The 19,597-nt window shown below is 39.9% G+C and overlaps 1 protein-coding gene across 3 annotated transcripts; it reads right to left on the reverse strand.

Annotated features, from left to right (window-relative positions):
• Positions 1–5,933: 5,933 nt before the first annotated feature.
• Positions 5,934–18,532, reverse strand: SPG21 (SPG21 abhydrolase domain containing, maspardin; the record flags this gene model as incomplete). 3 transcript variants are annotated; one of them, XM_084239661.1, is made up of 8 exons in its annotated part: positions 5,934–6,050; positions 7,461–7,601; positions 9,921–10,028; positions 10,748–10,856; positions 12,851–12,996; positions 13,963–14,043; positions 15,179–15,340; positions 18,470–18,532. In XM_084239661.1, 8 exons carry the CDS (start codon positions 18,530–18,532, stop codon positions 5,934–5,936), a joined length of 927 nt encoding a protein of 308 aa, XP_084095787.1. The 3 variants fall into 3 exon arrangements, with proteins under 3 accessions (XP_084095787.1, XP_084095788.1, XP_084095789.1); XM_084239662.1 differs by lacking the exon at positions 13,963–14,043; XM_084239663.1 differs by lacking the exon at positions 7,461–7,601.
• Positions 18,533–19,597: the final 1,065 nt, after the last annotated feature.

Raw genomic sequence — 19,597 nt, forward strand, 5'->3', positions numbered from 1 at the left:
CAGAGGCTTGTGATCTTCCCACAAGGATCATCGGGAAGCCTTTTTCAGGTTTTGTGGAGAATCCCTTCCCACAGGCCTGCCTCTTGCAGCCCTCCTGTCACTTTCATCTCCCTGGAGCCTCTCAGCAGTCCCCTGAGCACAGGGGCACCATTTCAGAGAGGACACTGGGGCTCAGGAAGCTTAAGCAGTTAATTGGGTGGTTAATCAGGTACCAAACCCAGCATCCCTGAAAGTAACTTATGAAAGTAACTTATGAAAATAAAAAGAGGTTTTGAAACCAACCCGTTTTACAGGCAATAACCTGATGGTCTGAGAGGTGTATGTGCCTGAGGCCTCACAGCTGGCAGTGAGATTCAGAGACCCCCTCAAAACTCCCCCCACAAAAGGTGGCCTTGTGCACGTGACACCTGTCTCTGCAGGTGCTGTGCTGAAGTGGGAAAACCCCCTCTTCCCTCTACTCTATAGGGAAAGGTATTTTGTATCACGTGGCACTCAACTCTTCTACAGGATGAATTTTACAAAGCGAATTTTATATTTGTTTCAAGACAGAAAAGCAAGTTCTTAAAATAAAAATATTGTACCATATCTGTCAAACTCAATACTTGTTTTTTTTTCCATTGGTGAACTCGACAGCAAAATTTCAAATCAGACAAACTGCTGTGGGCTAGTTCTGTGTAAGCACAACTGCTCAACTCACCACCCCCAGCCAGTAGTTACTCAGTGTCTTCCGTGTCGGGCAGTCTGCTAGGAGCTGGGGTGCAGAGCTCAGTGCCCATAGTTCCTGCCCTCCGGAAGCTGTGGTGCCGTGAGCATGGGGGTGCGAACAATAATGTAGTAAATGTGACTGTGCTGTAATGGGTGTGGGCAAAGGACTATGAAATTTATTCCTTCTTGGGGAAGGGAAGGCAGGGAGGGAAGTCTCAGAAGTTCATGGAGAAGACAGAAGTGTGGAAACACATCTCAAGCAAAGGGCACAGTCTGCGTGGTGAGGAAACGTGGAGAGGAGCACAGAGATCTGTGTGGGGAACACTGTGGCTGGCTACAGGGAGAGTGGAAGGAGGGGCGGGATGACATGAACTGGAGGGGCAGGAAGACGGTAAGGGCCCTGGATAGTGCTCCCCAGCCTACAATACAACCTTTACGTTGTGTATTGTACTGAACCAAAAAGACTCCTCTTTGGAGACACACACCTGCCTATCTTTTTTTTTGTCTTTGCCAATAATTTATTTGCAGGTCACTCCAGGAATTATAATTTATAATAATAACACAAACTAGTCACATACAACATGATGTCTCTTAAGTCAATAAAGAATTAATATACTCCAAACTAATGATGACTAATTGCACTGTTGTTTCAGGCAATGGACAAATGAAAGACATGAAGTTCAAGTTTAATTGACACATACTTCTCTATGAGCTGGCTCTCTGTAGAGTCCAACTAAAAACTAGGCAGCAGCGGCCAGCTCAGGGCATGTAGCTAGTGGGCAATAGCATAGGTATTGGCAGATAGGGTGGGCTTCTCCAAAGATTATTATTTTTTTTATAATAAATTTTATTTTTATATTCCCCATACAATTGCAACCCCCCATTTTGACCCCAATCCCTCCCCTCCCGCCCCCCACCCCTAAAAAAGTGTCTCTGGTTCATAGTTTTTTTGTTGATTTTGATTTTCACTTTCTTATAGTTATTCATTTTCCTTGTCCCTTATTTAAGTTTTCTAGATTCCTGCTATGAGTGAGACCATCCGGTATTTTTCTTTCTCTTTCTGGCGTATTTCGCTATGCATGATCCCTTCCAGCGCCATCCATGTTGCTGCAAATTGCATGTGTTTATCTTTTTTGAATGCTGAGTAATATTCCATGGTGTATATGTACCACATCTTCTTGATCCAGTCATCTATTTTTGGGCATTTGGGCTGTTTCCAAAGCTTAGCTATTGTAAACAGTGCTGCTATAAACATAGGGGTGCAGGTGTTCTTTGGAATTGATGTTTCTGTGTCCTTTGGGTAAATACCTAGGAGTGGAATTGCTGGATCATATGGAAGCTCTATGTTTAGTAGGTCCAGAAATCTCCACACAGCTCTCCATAGTGGTTGGACCAGTTTGCACTCCCACCAGCACACCTGCCTATCTTTGCAGAGTGCTTTCCCCGCCTAATTGTGACTGTTCATGTATATTTAAGTTGTTTTTCAAAGTACATTTACTTTTTTACTATTACTCCCTTTTCAAGATGCATACTTAAAAAATTCATTCAAGAAATATAAACTTTAAGATATTTACTATAAGTCCACATACTTACAGTATAAGGTCTTTCTCCTGTGGATCCCAAGGCAATTTGTGGAAAGACTGGGCAGCCCCTGGGGTTATATAACGTGTCAAAACCAACCCGCGCGGCTGGTATGAGAGTCACCTCTCATAGGTGAAGTTTGCTCCCCTCATTTCTTCTTGCATGCAGCTCTTCAGAAAATGGTAAAAGTTCTACTTCAGAATTTCCTAAACTGTGGTCTAATTTCCAAAGAGAGGTCCCCAAAGGTTCATACACTGGTAAGTGACCAAGTCAGACCTATTTGTGGACAACTCGGAAATGGAAGGGGGTGGGTCAGGGCAGTGGTAGTCTGTGAGTAGTCACTGAAGTCTTGGGCAGGAGATGCCATAGTCTGGCCTACAGCTTGGAAGAGTTTTCAGGAATGTTGGCAGATCTCTGCGAGGGTGTATGGGGTATGGAAGATGTGGAAATTCACTGTTCAGATCCCCCTTCAAGGAAGGCCTTACTGCCTGCTAATAGCTATCAGCCTCTCAGGTTGGCCTCAGCTGCAGAGAGCTGCCTCACCCCTCACCATTCCCTCCCTAATGCAGCCTATATTGGGAGCTGAGCAAGATGGAAGCATAAAGGCCCAATTTCAGCCCAGGAGACCATTCCAATGGGCCCTGCTGGCTCTGATCTCCCCACCTGGTTGGCCACTACTTGGTTGGGCCTGCATTACAGCTCATCTTCTCTCTCTGCCCAACCCACCCTCCTTCCACAACCTTCCTTCCTTTGATCCTTAATAAGCATTCTGTACCCAAAGTTTCATCTCCACATCTGCTTCAGCTTGTGACATGGTATGGGTGGGGGTCCAAGATGGCTGCATTTCTAGCTGGGGAGTCTGAGGAACAGTGATGCTAGGAACTGAGATTATGAAACCTAAGAGAGAAGGGGCAGGTTTGGGCCATGGAAACATGTGTGTGGTGCTGCCAGGTAGAGTCTGGGATGCCTGCAGAAGGCTGACCAGATAGGCCTGAAATGATGTTCAAGGGCCAACACTGGAAACAGCACGTTGTAGTGATCAGGGTATAGAGCAGGGAGTAGTGAAAGCTGTTAGAGGGCATAGGCCCATGTGGGAAGAATCAGAAAAGTGGAGGATGGTGAGCCCCATAGCTCGTCACTACATCAGGTGAGGCCAAGCAGCTCCTGCCTACGGGAGCTCCCTGTGCATTGAGAAGTCAAGACACATAATGCAAATGGCAGCCTCAAAGGAGCCACAGAGGCTAACATCAAGCCCCTGCCTTCACGGTTTGCCAAGGGCTTCCATCTAGCCATCACTACAGCCATCTAGCCTCAAGGTAGAGAAGACATTGTGGTCTCCGTGGAAAGATCCCTGGCTCAGGGGTAGAGGGGCAGTCAGACTCAAGATGGCCTTCCATCTCTGCTCCCTACTGTGATGCTGAGCAAGTCTCTTAACTTCTCCCTGTCTGTGACTACTCCTGTAAAATTAGTTTCATTGAGGTTGTGGTGGACATGAAATCTGAAAAGTACGACTAACTCAATATTCAAAGACTTTAACGGGAAAATCAGTGCTGATTTTCTTGTCTACGCTGTACCTCAGGGAAACCAAATAGCTGATGAGGGAAAGCTGTCTAATTTCTTAATCAGCAACTCCAGTTAATAAATGCACAAGGAGGGCCTCCCCAGTGGCGCAGCGGTTGAGCGCTGGGTTGCGAAGCTGCCCGCGGCCTCTGCGGCGCCGGTTCGATCCCCGGCTGCTCCCCGGCCACCTGAGGAGGGTCCCACATGGCGCGCAGACCTCTCCTGCTGCCCGCTGCTCCCCTCAGCAGTGTACTTCGGTCCTTCTGCCTGCTCTGCTCCCCGCTCTGGCTCTGGTGAATTCTCTCACCCTCCCGCACTTCTGACTGTACCCAGTGCATGTATAAACAAACAAACAAATAAATAAATAAAAACATGCCTCTATTAAAAAAAAAATGAGACTTGAAGGTGAAACCAAGAAATATTTAAAAAAAAATAAATGCACAAGGAATGACAACTATTAGAGTGTTGTCACTGTAGCAGTACTAAATGAGAGAATGCAGGGGTGTAGCGCTCACCCGTGGCAGCTGAGTCATTAGGAGAATTTTCTAACTGGCTCAGGTTGACGACGCCTGAACCCACCAAGCAATTTTGACAACTTAGAGACAAACAGACACTATGTGCCTCCTGAAGTGACACAATGGGAAGCACACAGCACCAGATGAAGTGTTCCTGCCAGATAGTGAGCTTAAACTCCATCAAGTCTTTAGATGTAAACTAGTTTATCAGAAATACCAGGGGCAGAGAAACGAGTAAAAATACACCCTGAGGCTACAATCAGTCAAATCCAGACTGTGAGGAATTCCATAGGGAAAATGAACCTGTGTCTTCAATAAATAGATAAATGGCATGAAAAAGAAATAGATGGAGGAAGAACTTATAGTTCAAAAGAAATTTGAGATAATTTTAATCAAATACAAAGTGTGAGCTTTGTAGGGAAGCTGATTAGAGAACAAGTCAGCTGTAAAAGACCTGGGTCAATCATAAATGGGAACACTGATGATGTTATGTTCAGTAGATGATAAGAAGAAATTACTGGTGAATTCTTAAGTGTGATGATGCATTTTGGTTAATTCATCTCTTGAAGGTACACACAGAAATATTTATACATGAAACAATATGTCAGAAATTGTTTTAAAATAATCCAGTGATGGGAAAATATGTGGACGAAGTGATGATGGGTAAAAGATGGAACAAGACAGGATACAAGAGGATCATTTTTGAAGCTAGGCGATGGGGACATTATTTGTCATACTATTTTCTCTATGTGTGCTTAAAGTTTTCCATGGGGGGAATGCAGTTATGAAAAGCATCTGGCATGGAATAGGAGCTCAATAAACGAAGGTAGTTATTTAACAAAAAAACTGCACTTTAGAGAATAATTCATCTAGCACTTTAGAGAATAATTCATCTAAATAGTGTGAAACAACTGTTTTTCACCAAGTCCTATGTCTGTGAGCCCAACTGGAGAGATGCTCAAAAATCACAAATGCTACTCACTGAAGGTGAATTTTTATTCCAAATGACTGTAATGTCTAAAAAGACAACAGCTAAAAACAGAAAACAAATCGCTTAACTGGAAATTAGAAGATGATTTGTAAGAGAGCAGAGTGGGGAAGCAGCCTTGGCACTCTGACAACGGTTATAACCAAGAAAGCATAAAAATAATCAATATCTTTCTGACACACAATCTGAATGTGCAGCATTTACAACAAACAACATAAAAAACAAAGGAAGGAAGAAAGGAAAAGGATAGAAAAAAAATAAAACCCATAAAATCCCAAACCTCAGAAATTAACATTCACTTCAAAACACAGTGGTGGAGACTTCCGGTAGCAAAAGTTTCACAATTCTTAAAATGGGAGTCTTCAAAAGTACATCTTCAAATCCAAAAGCTAAAAAAAACGAAGAGGGAGCAGTTACACTGGCTTAGAAGAGCTGCATCTGTGAGGAAGAAAACCATTAGTCCTTCTTCCAAACACAGTGATAGCTGGCCGGCCCGACAAAGCAGACAGAGGCCAACTGACGGGCATGTTACTGATTGTACGAGGACACGCGGGGCCACTCCGCAGCAGCAGCCAAAGCCACAGCTACTGCTCCTCCTCGCTGATGCCGAGATTGCTTTTCTGCACCTCGAGTTCCTCAGCACTGACCATTGACGGGTCAATGGCTGCATATTTGGTTCCATGGAATTGCAGCAAATGTATCTGCAGAAACACAGAAACTTTATTTTAATGAAGGCATGTAAATGTTTTATACTTGTAAAGTTACAGACTGGTATATGAGAAAAATTGGCAAACAGAGAAAAGCCAAAGGAAAAAAAAGTTTAAATGACAATTTGGGACCTTCATTCCTCACTTAATATAGACTTCTCCAAGTCCTTACAACTCTTCATGAGCACGAACATGGCGTCAAGCTGCTCCTTGAGAGGTATTTACCTTTTTGTCTGCTGCTTCCTATCTTTTGCTGTTCTAATACTGTAGGGAATGTCTTTACATCAAGTCTTTCTATATTTAGTTTACGTTTTTTTGTCACACGTGCATGGCAGGATCAAAGGATGTGACAGGTTTTTTAAGATTCTTGATACTTCTTGCCAAACTGCCAAAACAACCATGTCTATGCTACTATTCTAATATATATTGAAGTAGAGATTGAGGAGGCATTGCGTGTTTGGGTGTTGTTTTTTTTTTAGTGCGTTAGAATTAGATTAAGAAGTCATTTCCGGGGCCCTCGCTGGTGGCACAAGGGGTTAAGATGCAAGCTATGAAGCTATCTGCAGTCACTGCAACATGAGTTCGATCCCCAGGCAAGGGAGATACCCACATGGCGCAGCAGACCTCTCCTGACTCGCCCAACTGCTCCCCTCAGCAGTGTATTTCAGTCGATCTGCCTGTTCTGTTCTCCACTCTGTTTCTGGTGAACCTCTCACCCCTCAAACCTCTGGCCTGTACCCCAGCTCTTGTATGTATAAATAAATAAATCTTAAAAAAAAAAAAAAAGAAGTCACTTCCTGGGATTCAGATGGACCCCACTTGGGTTTTATGTCCTACTCTGATTTATTTTTACTGTGTCCAGGAGGTAAGGCCACATCACACCAATGGTATACAGTAGTGTGTGGCTGAGGGTCTGCATTTCTTAGAAAAGGGAGACTGTGCAGTCACTCGGGTATCTGTAATATGTCTGCTTGACTTGTCCTATGAATTATCAATGTAAACCACTTTTATAAAGTCAGTGCCTCCTTCTTAAAGAGAATTCTGTAGTTCTCTTACTCTGTCATTAAAAATAAAAAAGGTTATGGATCTCCCTGGTAGCACAGGGGTTAAAGTCTCAGGGCTATTAAGCTATGGCCAGCCACTGTGACATGAGTTTGATGGCACAGCAGACCTCTCCTGTCTTGCTGCTGCTCCCCTCAGCAGTCTATTTCAGTCGATCTGGCTGTTCTGCTCTGCATTCTGTCTCTGGTGAATCTTCTCACCCCCAAACCTCTGGCCTACACCCCAGTTCTTGTATGCATAAATAAATAAAAATAAAACCTTAAAACAAAACAAAACAAAACATTGTACACGTCTAACCACACACTTTGGGTAAAGTATTCTGGGGTCCATGCTCGGACTTACCTGTACATAAAGATTTACCTCTGCACTTCTACACAGGTATGGGAAATTGCCTCCTGTTTTAAGGTGAGCCCTCCGGGCATTAGGATACAGTTTGTACATTTCTTCTTTAGCTTCCATTGAAAGTGCACTCTGGTCAAACACCTTTTAAAAAACAATGTGTCAGCAGTCTGGAGTTAAGGATTTGGGACATCTTTCAATGCCCATGCAAATTTATGTTTATACACTCTTGCAAAAGGTTTTTCAGAAAGTATTTTAAATCAAGAAGCAAAAACAAACATATAAGTAATGCATAATATATGTCCAATTTGCTAAAGCTTATGGACAGCTTCCAGCGACCACATATCCATGTGGTGAGCACAACTTTGAAAGAAGGGCAGACAAAGCAAATGTAGTGTCTTGGGGACGAAATATTTCACCCAGACTATTGAAAAGCTTGCTCTGGATCATGGTAAATGTTGGACTGTACCAGCAATTATGGTGGTAAATTGTAAGAAATTACAGTTTATATGCTTGTAATGGATTATTTCTTGGCAAAAATCAATTCTTAAAAATACCACATTAGAGCCTCCCCGGTGGTGCAGCCTTTGAGCGCTGGGTTGCAAAGCTGCCCGCAGCCTCTGCGGCGCCAGTTCGATCCCCAGCTGCTCCCCGGCCACCGGAGGAGGGTCCCACATGGTGCGCAGACCTCTCCTGCCACCCGCTGCTCCCCTCAGCAGTGTACTTCGGTCCTTCTGCCTGCTCTGCTCCCCGCTCTGGCTCTAGTGAATTCTCTCACCCTCCTGCATTTCTGACTGTATCCAGTGCTTGTATAAATAAATAAATAAATAAATAAATAAATAAATAAATAAATCTTAAAACAAAACAAAACAAACCCTCTCATTAAAAAAAAAAAAAAAACCACATTAGTTGAATTTAGAAATAACTCCAAGGCAAAATAAAGTAGTTATGTGATTAAAATAAAAAGTATTTCACATCCCTTAGGATAATCAGTATTTAAAAATAACCAAACCAGGAAACAACAAGTGTTGGTGAGGGTATGGAGACAGTGGAGCACTGCACATACCTGGTGGGTATGTGGGAATTTAAAATGGTACAGCCACTATGGAAGACTATTTGGCAGCTCCTCAAAAAGTTAAACATAGAGTGCCTCCTTGGTGGTGCAAGGGGTTGAGATGCAACCTATGAAGCTATCTACAGCCTCTGCAGCACAAGTTTGATCACCGGCCATGTGGGAGCTACCCACATGGCTCAGCAGACCTCTCCTGACTTGCCCGCTGCTCCCCTCAGCAGTGCATTTCAGTCAATCTGCCTGTTTTGTTCCCCACTCTGTCTGGTGAATCCTCTCACCACCCACACCTCTGGCCTGTACCCCAGCTCTTGTATGCATAAATAAATAAATCTTTAAAAAAAAAGTTAAACATTGAATTACTCTGTGACCCAACAACTCCACTAGTGGGTATACACTACTCCAAAGAAAGAAAGAAGGACCTCAAACTCAAGAATTGAAAGCAGGCATTTGCCTCTCTATGCTCACAGCAGCACTATTCACAAGCTGGAAACAATCCCAAGTGTCCATCAACAGATGAATGGATAAGCAAAATACGGTGTATACACCAATGGAATATTATTCAGTCTTAAAAGGAAATGACATTTTAACATGCTATAACATGCATGAACCTTAAAAATATACCCTAAGCAAGACAAGCCAGAGACAAAAGGATACATATTGTATGATTTCCCTTATTGAGGAATAAAATAGGCAACTTCATAGGGGCAAAAAGTAGAACAGAGCTGACAGGGGCTGAGGGGAGAAGGAAAGGGGAATTGTTGCTTAAAGGGTATGGAGTTTCAGTTTTGGATGATGAAAAGTTCTATAAATGGACAATGGTTGCACTACACTGTAAATGTACTTCATGCTATCGAACTGTGAATTTAAAAACAGTTAAAATGGTGAATTGGCAAAAATTGAGGTAACATTGATTTATAACATTATCTAAGTTTCAGGTGTACTACATTATAATTTGATATCTTTACTATAGCATGCTAAAATGGTGTTTTTTATTATGTATATTTTATCACAATTAAAAATTGTACTGATTAGACTTTGTGGAAGTCTTGCTTCTCTGATTCATAAGGCACTTTCTCTTTGGTGCCTAGATAAGTCATAGCTAAGTGCAATATTTGTTGGTGAAAACAGCCAAAAATACACCAGAAGGATAGAACCACTGTGTTGGTTTTAAATTTATTTTGATTTTAATGGTGTTATTCCTGTGAGGAAGAATACAGGATAAGCAATAAGGATATTTTGGAATTGAGAAAGCTGGTAAATTAAAAAAAAAAAAAAAACATTCAAGACCGCATTTAAAAAGACACTGAAAAATTATAAAATAATTATGAGGAAGGTCCTGCCATATACATTTAAAAAGGCAAAGCATCTATTTTACTTAAAAGGAAGCTTACATCCATAATGGTTACAGGGATGTCCCGAATTTTATGAGGTTCCACATAAGAATTCTGACAATTTAGGGTAAGTCTTGAAGCCAGTTCACTCTGACCCAAACTTTCAAGCTGCAGAAAGAAATACAGGTAAAGTATTTGAATCAATTTATATTAAATTTAATTTACATTAAATTTAATTTACATTAAATCCACAGATTTACAAAGATGCTTATAAAGGTGATATCATGTATGGTATGGCCAGAAAGGACACCGATGAGGAAACAGTGTATTTGAGAGACCATAAATTGTGCCTCTCCAGTGATGACATTGTTATATTCTGGGAACTTGACCTTCTGACGGAGGTGCCTCTGCAACCAGGTGCCTGTGGACAATGAGCCAATTCCTGAAGCTTGAAGGTGATGTATAAGCATTTACAAGATCTTCGGTGAAAGAGATCTCAGAAAAATCATCTAGCTCCACAGTTCCTATATGTATGTCCATAGTCCTATTGTATGAGAATCACCTTAGGGAGCTTCAAAAGGGGTGAGGCAAAAAATATAGATTCCTATGCCCCAAGCCCAGGAATTCCAGTCCATGGTCTGGTGTGAGGGATCTATATTTTTAAAAGTTTCCCCAAGGGATTGTGATGAATGGCTGTTTTGGGAAGCACTAAAGCAGTCACGCATTTACCAGCAAGGTGTCTATTTGGATTTATTAAATTAATATAGGAGACTGCTTAAGCAAACACCTCTAGTACATACTTGATGAGGCAGATATATCTCCAGGAATCAAGCAGACATGAACATTCTAAGCACAAGGTGTCCCCACCCCAATGTTATGATCCTTACCCTGTCCACCATGAAATCAATGGCATCAGCCATCATAGGGTCCACTGGGCCAGAAGAAAAGTTTCCAAGAACTATTTTTTTTAGCATAAATGATGGCATCAGCCAAAAGCTGTAAAACAAAAACTTAATAAATTTAAACTTCCAAGACTACACACAAATGGCAAATATTCATTCAGTGTGGAAGCTGTGTATTAGCTTGGTAGTTGGGACCTAGAGATTAAAGGTCCCTTTCTTCAAAAAGCTAGTTTTGAAGACTTTAGTTTTAATATACACTTTCCCAAGTTTCAAAAATGTTTTCATGTAATATGATCAAACTTTTATTTAAGGATATGGAATAATTATAAGTGATATTTGAAAATACCTTTACTAAAGCAGACATTCTGATGATTCAAGATTTCATTTTTTCTAATTTGCCTTATTCCCAGAGTTAAGTTATTTCCCTTGAAAAACTGACACGTCAGAAGTCAGCCTGTAGTTTTAAATTACCTTTTGATTGATATTCCAAACAGATTTCAAAATGAGTTTTTGTACCTCCCTAAGTTTGCTATTCTTAGATTCGATTGGGCTAAGTCATGGGAATTCAGTCTTTATGGATGTGACCTTTAGTTGACAATCATTCCATTAATCATGAGTGTTAATTTTCCTCACAAGACCAACCACTTTTTATTTACCTCTCTATATTCTCATCCTGCCCCCCATAGCTTTCTTATCATCTAAAGGTGATGAAGTCTGTTTGCTCTGTGAGGGGTGGGCCCTGCTGGCTTTGTTTGTTCCTGCAGTCTCAGTGTGTGGCACACAGTAAGCAATCAGACATTTGATAAAAAGTAGCTGATAATCAAGAACACAAAAAAAGTGGGGACAGTGTTGGCTTCTGATGACTGAAACAGCATTTAAAATCATCAAAAATAATCAATGAGCTTTAGTGCATCATCTGGACACAAAGTATTTGATGCTAATGTATTGAAAAATTGCTACCTAAATGCTCAGTAAACTACTGAGATAATATCAGCACAGGTTTTAAAAAATATCAGAATGCAATCTTAAGTAGATGTGGAAACAATGCTTACCTATAACATTATTTGAAAACCAACCTGACCAGACAGGTATGCTTAATGACTGGATTTTTTTAGGGTAAAACCTAGCCTTGCTAGCAATGAAAGAAATGCATGTTTTATCAGCTTTAAGTACAATGAGATACCTATCAAGCAAATTGAAATGGTAAAATCACAAAGAGATGGCTCAGAGGTAGCATCTAGTTGTCCCACAAAGCATTCCACCACTTCCATCGTTCTGAAAAGCAGACTAACATTAAGTGTCATGATGTCAGAACACCTGCTGACAGACTAAATGCCCTAGTCTTTTCTATTTGGGGGGAAATACTTCAAGGGAAAAACCCAGAAACAAAGTAAAAAAGTAATCTGTACATGATTACAGAACACAATGAAAAATGGGGACATGTCGTGACCTCCCTGGTGGGTCAGGGGTTAAAGTCTCAGCACTGTCAAGCTATCTCCAGTCACTGCAGCCATGAATTTGATCCCCCATCAGGGAGTTGACCCATAGCAGACCTCTCCTGTCTTGCCGGCTGCTCCCCTCAGGAGTGTATTTTAGTAGATTTGCCTGTTCTGCTCCTCACTCTGTCTCTGGTGAATCCTCTCACTCCACACACCTATGGCCTACACCCCAGTCCTTGTATACATAAATAAATAAAAATAAATCTTTTAAAAAAGGGGGGAAATGTCAAATGCCTAAAGAAACTGTCAGGTAATACACACAACTGTACATACAAAATAAGAAGTGGAACAGGCAGAGTGCTTTATTAGTTGTATATGCACTGTAAACACACATGAATGTATATTGAACAAAGCTAAACAATAATTTAGAGTAATAGAAACAGCTGGACTCTGAGTTTATGTGATTCTTTTCTTTTGAAAGGTGACTGTTTCTAATTTTAAAAGCAGGGTGGTTTCAGAAGACAGAAGTAGATATTGACCCCACCCCATCCTACTGCACTGAAAAAAAAAAAAAACCCAAAAGCCAATGTTTTAAAATTCCACTGTATAAAAATAAGAAGAATTTTGGTCAAATTGTTTATGTTCTTACCTGTTTGCAGTCCAAGTTTGGTTGAAGATTGAGGTGTCACTGAAGGAATTGCAGAGGATGAGGGACTGAACTCTGGGAGATTTGTGAGTATATTCAGCAAATTTCTGGGCCAAAAAGCCTCCCAAAGAAGCCCCAAAAAGATGAACCTAGAGGTAACAAACACAAGGAGGATGCTAAAACAATGCTCATACCTGAATGTAAGTATTAAAAAATTGTTTTTAATATCATTAAACACAGAATATCATGTCATCACCGGCCAATAGACTAAAATCTCTACAACAATTAGAGATTTAAGAAATATGGTACTTAGGTGCAATTTATACACCCTCCAAAGAAAGCAATACAATTGTGCATATAAATTATACAAGTTGAAAAATATTATTTACAGAAAATGAAACCACTAGGCAGTTTATGTTTAAGAAAAATATGCTGCAATAAGTCTATTCCCAGGCACGTATACTTGGATTCATACATTTTAATGAAAACATATGTCCACACAAAAACTTGAATGTTCATGTTCAGGCAGCGTTATTCAAATAGCCAGATAATGGAAACAATCCAGATGTGCTCCACTGATGAATGGATAAATAAAATGCGATCTAGCCATACAATGGATATAATTTGACAATAAGAATGACGTGCTATCCATGGTGTGACACAGGATGACCCTTAAAAGACAACACTAAGGGTGGAGGGCAGGGAAAGAAGGGATTGGGGTCAAAATAAGGGGGTTGTAATTGTATGGGGAATATAAAAATAAAATTTAAATAAAAAAAAAAGAACACTAAGTGAAAGAAGCCACAAAAGACCACATCTTGTATGATTCTAGTTATAAAAACAAGTCCGAATAAGCAGATCCCCTGAGACAGAAAGTAGATTAGGTTACCCAGGAAGGGCGACTGCTAAGAGGTATAAAGTTTCCTTCTGGGATGAAAAAACATTCTAAAATTTATATATCTATGAATATATTAAGAGCCATAAGTTATATGCTTTAAAAGACTGAATTGCATGGTAAGTGAATTGCATGAAAAAATTTGAAGATGGACAACAGCAGGCTTTACAATGTAAATGTATTAAAATCACATATAAGGAAGCAGTTTCAGGGTACTCACTTTATCTAATTGTAAATGATCTAAAAGTTTCCTGAATCCATCACAGAATTCAAGATGGTCCCAATAAACTGGATATTGCAGCTGAAATAATAACAATTATTTTATTATTTTAAAACCTATAAAATTAAATGCAACTCATAACAGCTGAAAACATTTGGACTCACATAACAGCATTTCTCATTTGTTCAAGCTCTGCTCCTTATTCAAAATATGTGAAGATAAGTTCTTACCTCTCCTAAATGTCATAATTCACATTTTACCTAACAGACCAATTGAAAAAGAATAAAAAGCCCTTTGTAGTCATAGTATATGAATACCAATTTCTTTTCCAAATAGCTGAGAAACTCTGAGGCTCCAGGGTAAACAGAGGAGAAGCCACCCAAGACAAGAAGAAATGTTTTCCCTTAAATTCAATTTCATCCTGAATTATGGCTCAGGAGAACTAGAAATAACACCTGTTCTAAGGAGAACTTCCTCTTTTTTTGGTAGCATTTCTTTAAGGGAGTAGTCAATAAAATTGTTCCTCTCCTTTTAATTGACTTAGTCATTCTAACTGATTTCTTGTACTTTTATTGGTGGCCAAAAAAGTCAGGTGCTTCACTCGTAAGTGGCCCATTAATGTTGACAATGATGAGGAAAAAAGAAATACAAGTCATTACCTCATTTCCAAGGAACTCAGGCTGGTCACCTAAGAATTACTTTAATATATGTACTCTTCAAATTCTTGAAGAATGTAATTCTTGAGAATGAAAGAATTCTTTAATATGTATAAGACCTATCTGACAGATTTGTTTTAAGTACTTAGGTTCATTTTGACCTTGACAAATTATTGGAATAAGTATTACCAATGTAAATTTCTTTTGTTTGCTTTTACATATAAATTACAGCATAATTCCAGATTTGATGTAATGTGTTACTTTTACCATCAAAATTTCCATTTTTGGATAAGATTTCACTATTTTGACACAGGATGGGGAACAGTCACCCTAGCAAAATAAATTTGAGGATTTGAGTCAGATGATAGCGTAATGGAAAGAAGATATTTTAATAAGAATCTTACTTTCATTTAAAATATCTGTGACTCACACATTAAAAAAAGGAAAACAATACCTTACTGCAAGAAAAAAATGTACCCATTACTATAATTGATCAGAAACAGATGCACAAAAAACAAAAATGTGAGCCTGAATTTCAATGTTCACTCAGTTATACTTACAGCTATAACCCGGTAACCCCATCCAGTCAGAGCCAAAATCTGCCGGAAAAATACATCTGCAGTTCCGCTGACAGGGGGAAGAAATATGAGTGGGCACCTGATATTTCTGGGGCCTGCATCATAGAGTGACCATATCTTACTATCATCATCATCCACGATAATCTGGAGGGAAAGTTGTAAGAAAAAAAATAGAAATGGATTTGGTTTTCACATTGTTACTTCACACTATAATCTCACCAATAACTTGAACACCACTGGCTGGTTTGTTACAAGGTATAAACCTTGGGAATAAACCTACACTAGTAGATATAATAAACTGCCTTGGTCTCAGTGCTAAGAAAGTATTTCACAGAATTGCTTTATGTTCCTCCAAAGAACTGCTTTTTCTATTAGTTTTACATTTTCCTTTCCATCCATGATTATATGAGGTCTATTTTATTTACCATTAAACACTGAACTCTGTACTTGGCATTTTCTTTCGTGTGTGTGTGCACACGCATGTGGGCAGTTTGCAGTCATTCCCCAGTGAGGGCCCAGAGGACTGGCTGGGGTTGGCAGGGTCAGAGTATTCAGGACTCTAGGGGGAAGGAAGGCAAGAGGCTCTAGAGAGAAACTGCATACAGATGGTGTCACTCAGGAGATGCTGCAGGCATCTGACAGAAACCAAGCCTCTGAGGGGAAGCTGTGGACTAGAGAGGAGGAATGAGGCAGGTGTGGGTATCCCAATCCCAAGAGAATTCTTCTTGGGTGTAGGGAGTTTGAACAGAGAAAAATTGGCTTTTGGGGCAGAAAGGTGTAAGAGGAGTAATATCATCAGAAATCTGCCTAATTCAGTTATCCAACACGGGATAAAGAGGAGCATTAAATGCACTGAGGCAGTCAAGTGCTCAGCACAGGGTCTGGCAGATATTCAGGGTTCAGTAAGTGCTAGTTATTAGTATTGTTCACTGAGTGATAGTTTAATTTTTATTTTCTTTGACTAACTTTGATGGTATTTAGAAAAGTACATTAACTGCTTGAAATTTTTCCAATGCAAATTAATATCTATGCTATTTTTATATTAAAAGGTTATTTTCCCAGAGGGCTGACTGGCAGTACTGTGACCATTGGTATCACAATGGGTGGCAGCACCCCAACCAGGTCACTGGTGTCACCAGGAACATCTGGGGCAAGGCAAAGTCCAGAGGGCCCAGCAATTCCCTTCTGGCCTTCCCCAGGTTATTATTATTGTCACAGTGGTGATAATAATATCCCATGTTCATGTTCTGACCCACCTACATTTTTGCTTTTCATGGTTTTTTTTGTATCATTATGCTAAAAATCTCTTAATGGCCTTTGACAGTGAACACAATAAATTCCAGTCTTGTAGCTAATATAGTTCCTCTGAGATAAGATGTTCAGATCGTAAATTTTCTAGGAAATGATTTCAATAATCCATTGTGGAAGAAAAGTAATTAAAAATGCTATGTTCTGAATAGAAACCATAAATACTTAGAAAGGTTTATCACAGCAACTTTCTCAGAGTTCTTTGAATGGCAATTTTGTCAGAATTCCTTCAGAAGACACACTCTGGTTGACAATTTAAAATCTAGCATCACAAAATTTCAAGAAACTTATGACCGTGGAAGAAACTGGCTTGGAGAAAATCACACCAATGAAACTACTTCCTGTAACTACTTCTAGGAATATTTAGATAAATTTGAGTTGTTTGGATTGGTGATCAGCTTGCTAAGAGAATGAATCCATCAGGAGTAGCTCACATGAGTTACTGAGGGGGTGAGACAAGACAGAGGGGCCCCAGTGGCCAATTCTCCTTTAGGCATGGTCAGTGAGGGGCAGTGAGGAGCAAGGAAGGCTCCCTTTGCAAGAGCCAAACACTCCTGACTTGGAAGCCACAGTGATTTGATTTTAATCCATGTTAACTTTCATGACCTTTGACTTTTTCATCTGTGAAATGGCCACACCACTACACACTTAAACTGTTGAAAGAATGAAATAAGGTATCTGGGAACTTGCTATAACAGTATCAGGTATACTGCAGGTATTTTGTTTATACTAGGAGAATTGTGTCCCAAATTCTTTGTGGAGAAGATTTTGTTATTTATTCAAACTTGCATGATACTTCCGCAACTGTCCACCCGGACAAAAATGATTATAAGAGAGATACAGGTGGTCTCATATTGTAGTACTCTAATACTTCCCGGAGAGGGTCAGCAAAGACCTTACTCTGTGATTTAACAATCTTTGTCTAGAATGCTCCACAAACATTTGGCATTAACATGGGACTCAGAGTCAGTAGTCACACTTCAATATAAGAGCTGTTTTTAGACATTCCTAATTCCCTGAATTGGACAATAGCAGAGTAAGTATATTTTTGCAAAAAGAGAACCTATAATGTGATCCACTGTAAATCTTAAATCTGAGGAACAGAAAAATGCTTTACAGTGGGTATAAATGTTGAACCTTTTTAGGCTGGCTTATTTGCAAGAGATCTGGTCAATGTCAACATTGGAAGTCTCATCTGCAATGTAGGGGCTGGTGGACCTGCCCCTACAGGTGGTCCTGCTCCTTCTACTGCTGCTACTCCAGCTGAGGATGAGAAAGAAGAAGCAAAGAAAGAAGAATCTGAGGATGAATCTGATGATGACATGGGCTTTGGTCTTTTTGACGAAACCTGTTATAACAGGTTCAATGAAAAGCTGAACTCTTAAGAGAAAATGAAAAAAGTTTTATGATGGAATCTGACTGCACACACACACAAACACACACATATACATACATGTGTGCAGTCAAATTCCAGTATAAAGATTCTATTTTTTTAAAGATTTATTTATTTATGTATACAAGAACTGGGGTGTAAGCCAGAGGTACAGGAGGTGAAAGGATTCAACAGAGACAGAATAGGGAGCAGAATAAACAGATCTACTGAAATACACTGCTGAGGGGAGCAGCGGGTGAGACAGGAGAGGTCTGCTGCACCATGTGGGTTGCTCCTTGGCCTATTATATGTATTTATGTCTCTATATGTTTCTTGTAAGTATAGAGAGGAAGTACATATTCCTGCTTGCTTGACTATGTAAAAGCAATGGTCATCATATTGGCCTTACTCTTGAATGAGTCTCAGAAGTTGACTGCACTTGACAGGGACAGGGTGAACTTTTATCATCTGTAACCTACGGTCATGTACTTGGCAGTTTACTCTCAAAGACTACTAAGGCATAACATTTAAGTCACACACAAAAAAACAATACAAGCTTTAGCAAATAAGAGGTGCAGTAAGAGCATACATACCTTTTTAAGGGGAACTGTACTTCTAAACCAGTTATAATCAGGAGAGACTTTAATCTCTCCCATGATTAGCTGAAATGGAGGTTAACCCTGAAATAAAAGCATGTGATGTTTCACGTCAAGAACTTATGTTTACATCAGAACTAAAGGTAGAGTCTGGTCTAGTTACACAAACAATATTTTATAGAGTAAAACCAAAGAAATGGTTTTTAAATTCTACCTTGGGTTATTTTACCTTATCTACTTAAACCACAGAAAACAATTTGGTGCAATCCTATAGTTGTAGAGCAGAAAGGGGCCCTGAGAGGTAATTATTGCAAACCCCGTAGTTCCTCCAGAAGAGGAATCTGGTCTAGAAAATTTAAATGACTTACCCGAGACCCCAAGGCTAGTGCAGAGCTAGGAGCAGTCACAGGACAGTTTTCTCTGACTTCAGACTGCCTGCCCTACTTAAATGATTCCAAACTGCTATACCATCACCTTCTTTTGACAGAATCTTAAAAATCTATTTGAATAAAGAAGTTCCCATCTGACAGAATTAGAAGGAATCGCCCACACTAGAGAAAGGAGTTAATGTAAGCCTGCGTCCTGGCCAATTCACAAAATGGCCCAAGTCTAACTCCAATAGAACTTAACTCCAGGTCCTCACACATAGTTATTAATGCAAAATACAGGAAAACTTGCTGTTCGTACCAATGTGATTAAAGGCTAACTAATGTCCTCTGAAAGATCTATAAGATGCTTGAGTAGACTTAAAGGCACCACAAACAGTAAGCAAACAAAACATGTGCCTTTAGAAAAAAGTGTGTAGTTTTCTATTGTGAGATTAGAGATTTTTAACTTTTATAGCTCTGTGACCTTGGGAAAGTTACTGACCTGATTTGGGATTGCTTTCTCATCTATGACTATTTCACTACTGTATGTTCAAAGTCTAGTACACAACAGACATTATCTGTGGCTTAAATGAATGGTTATGTCCTAGGGAGACTGAATTAGGCAATCTCTCTAACCCTGGCATCTATAAGTGCTGAACTGGTTGAGCATCTTCAATGTAAAAGCTCTCTTTGCTCAGGCATCTATGTTATATCATAACAGGAACCTGAAATTATAGTTCCTTGTTGCAGATTCTTA

Source organism: Talpa europaea (assembly GCF_964194135.1).
Source record: "Talpa europaea genome assembly, chromosome: 8".
Classification (NCBI taxonomy): Eukaryota; Metazoa; Chordata; class Mammalia; order Eulipotyphla; family Talpidae; genus Talpa; species Talpa europaea.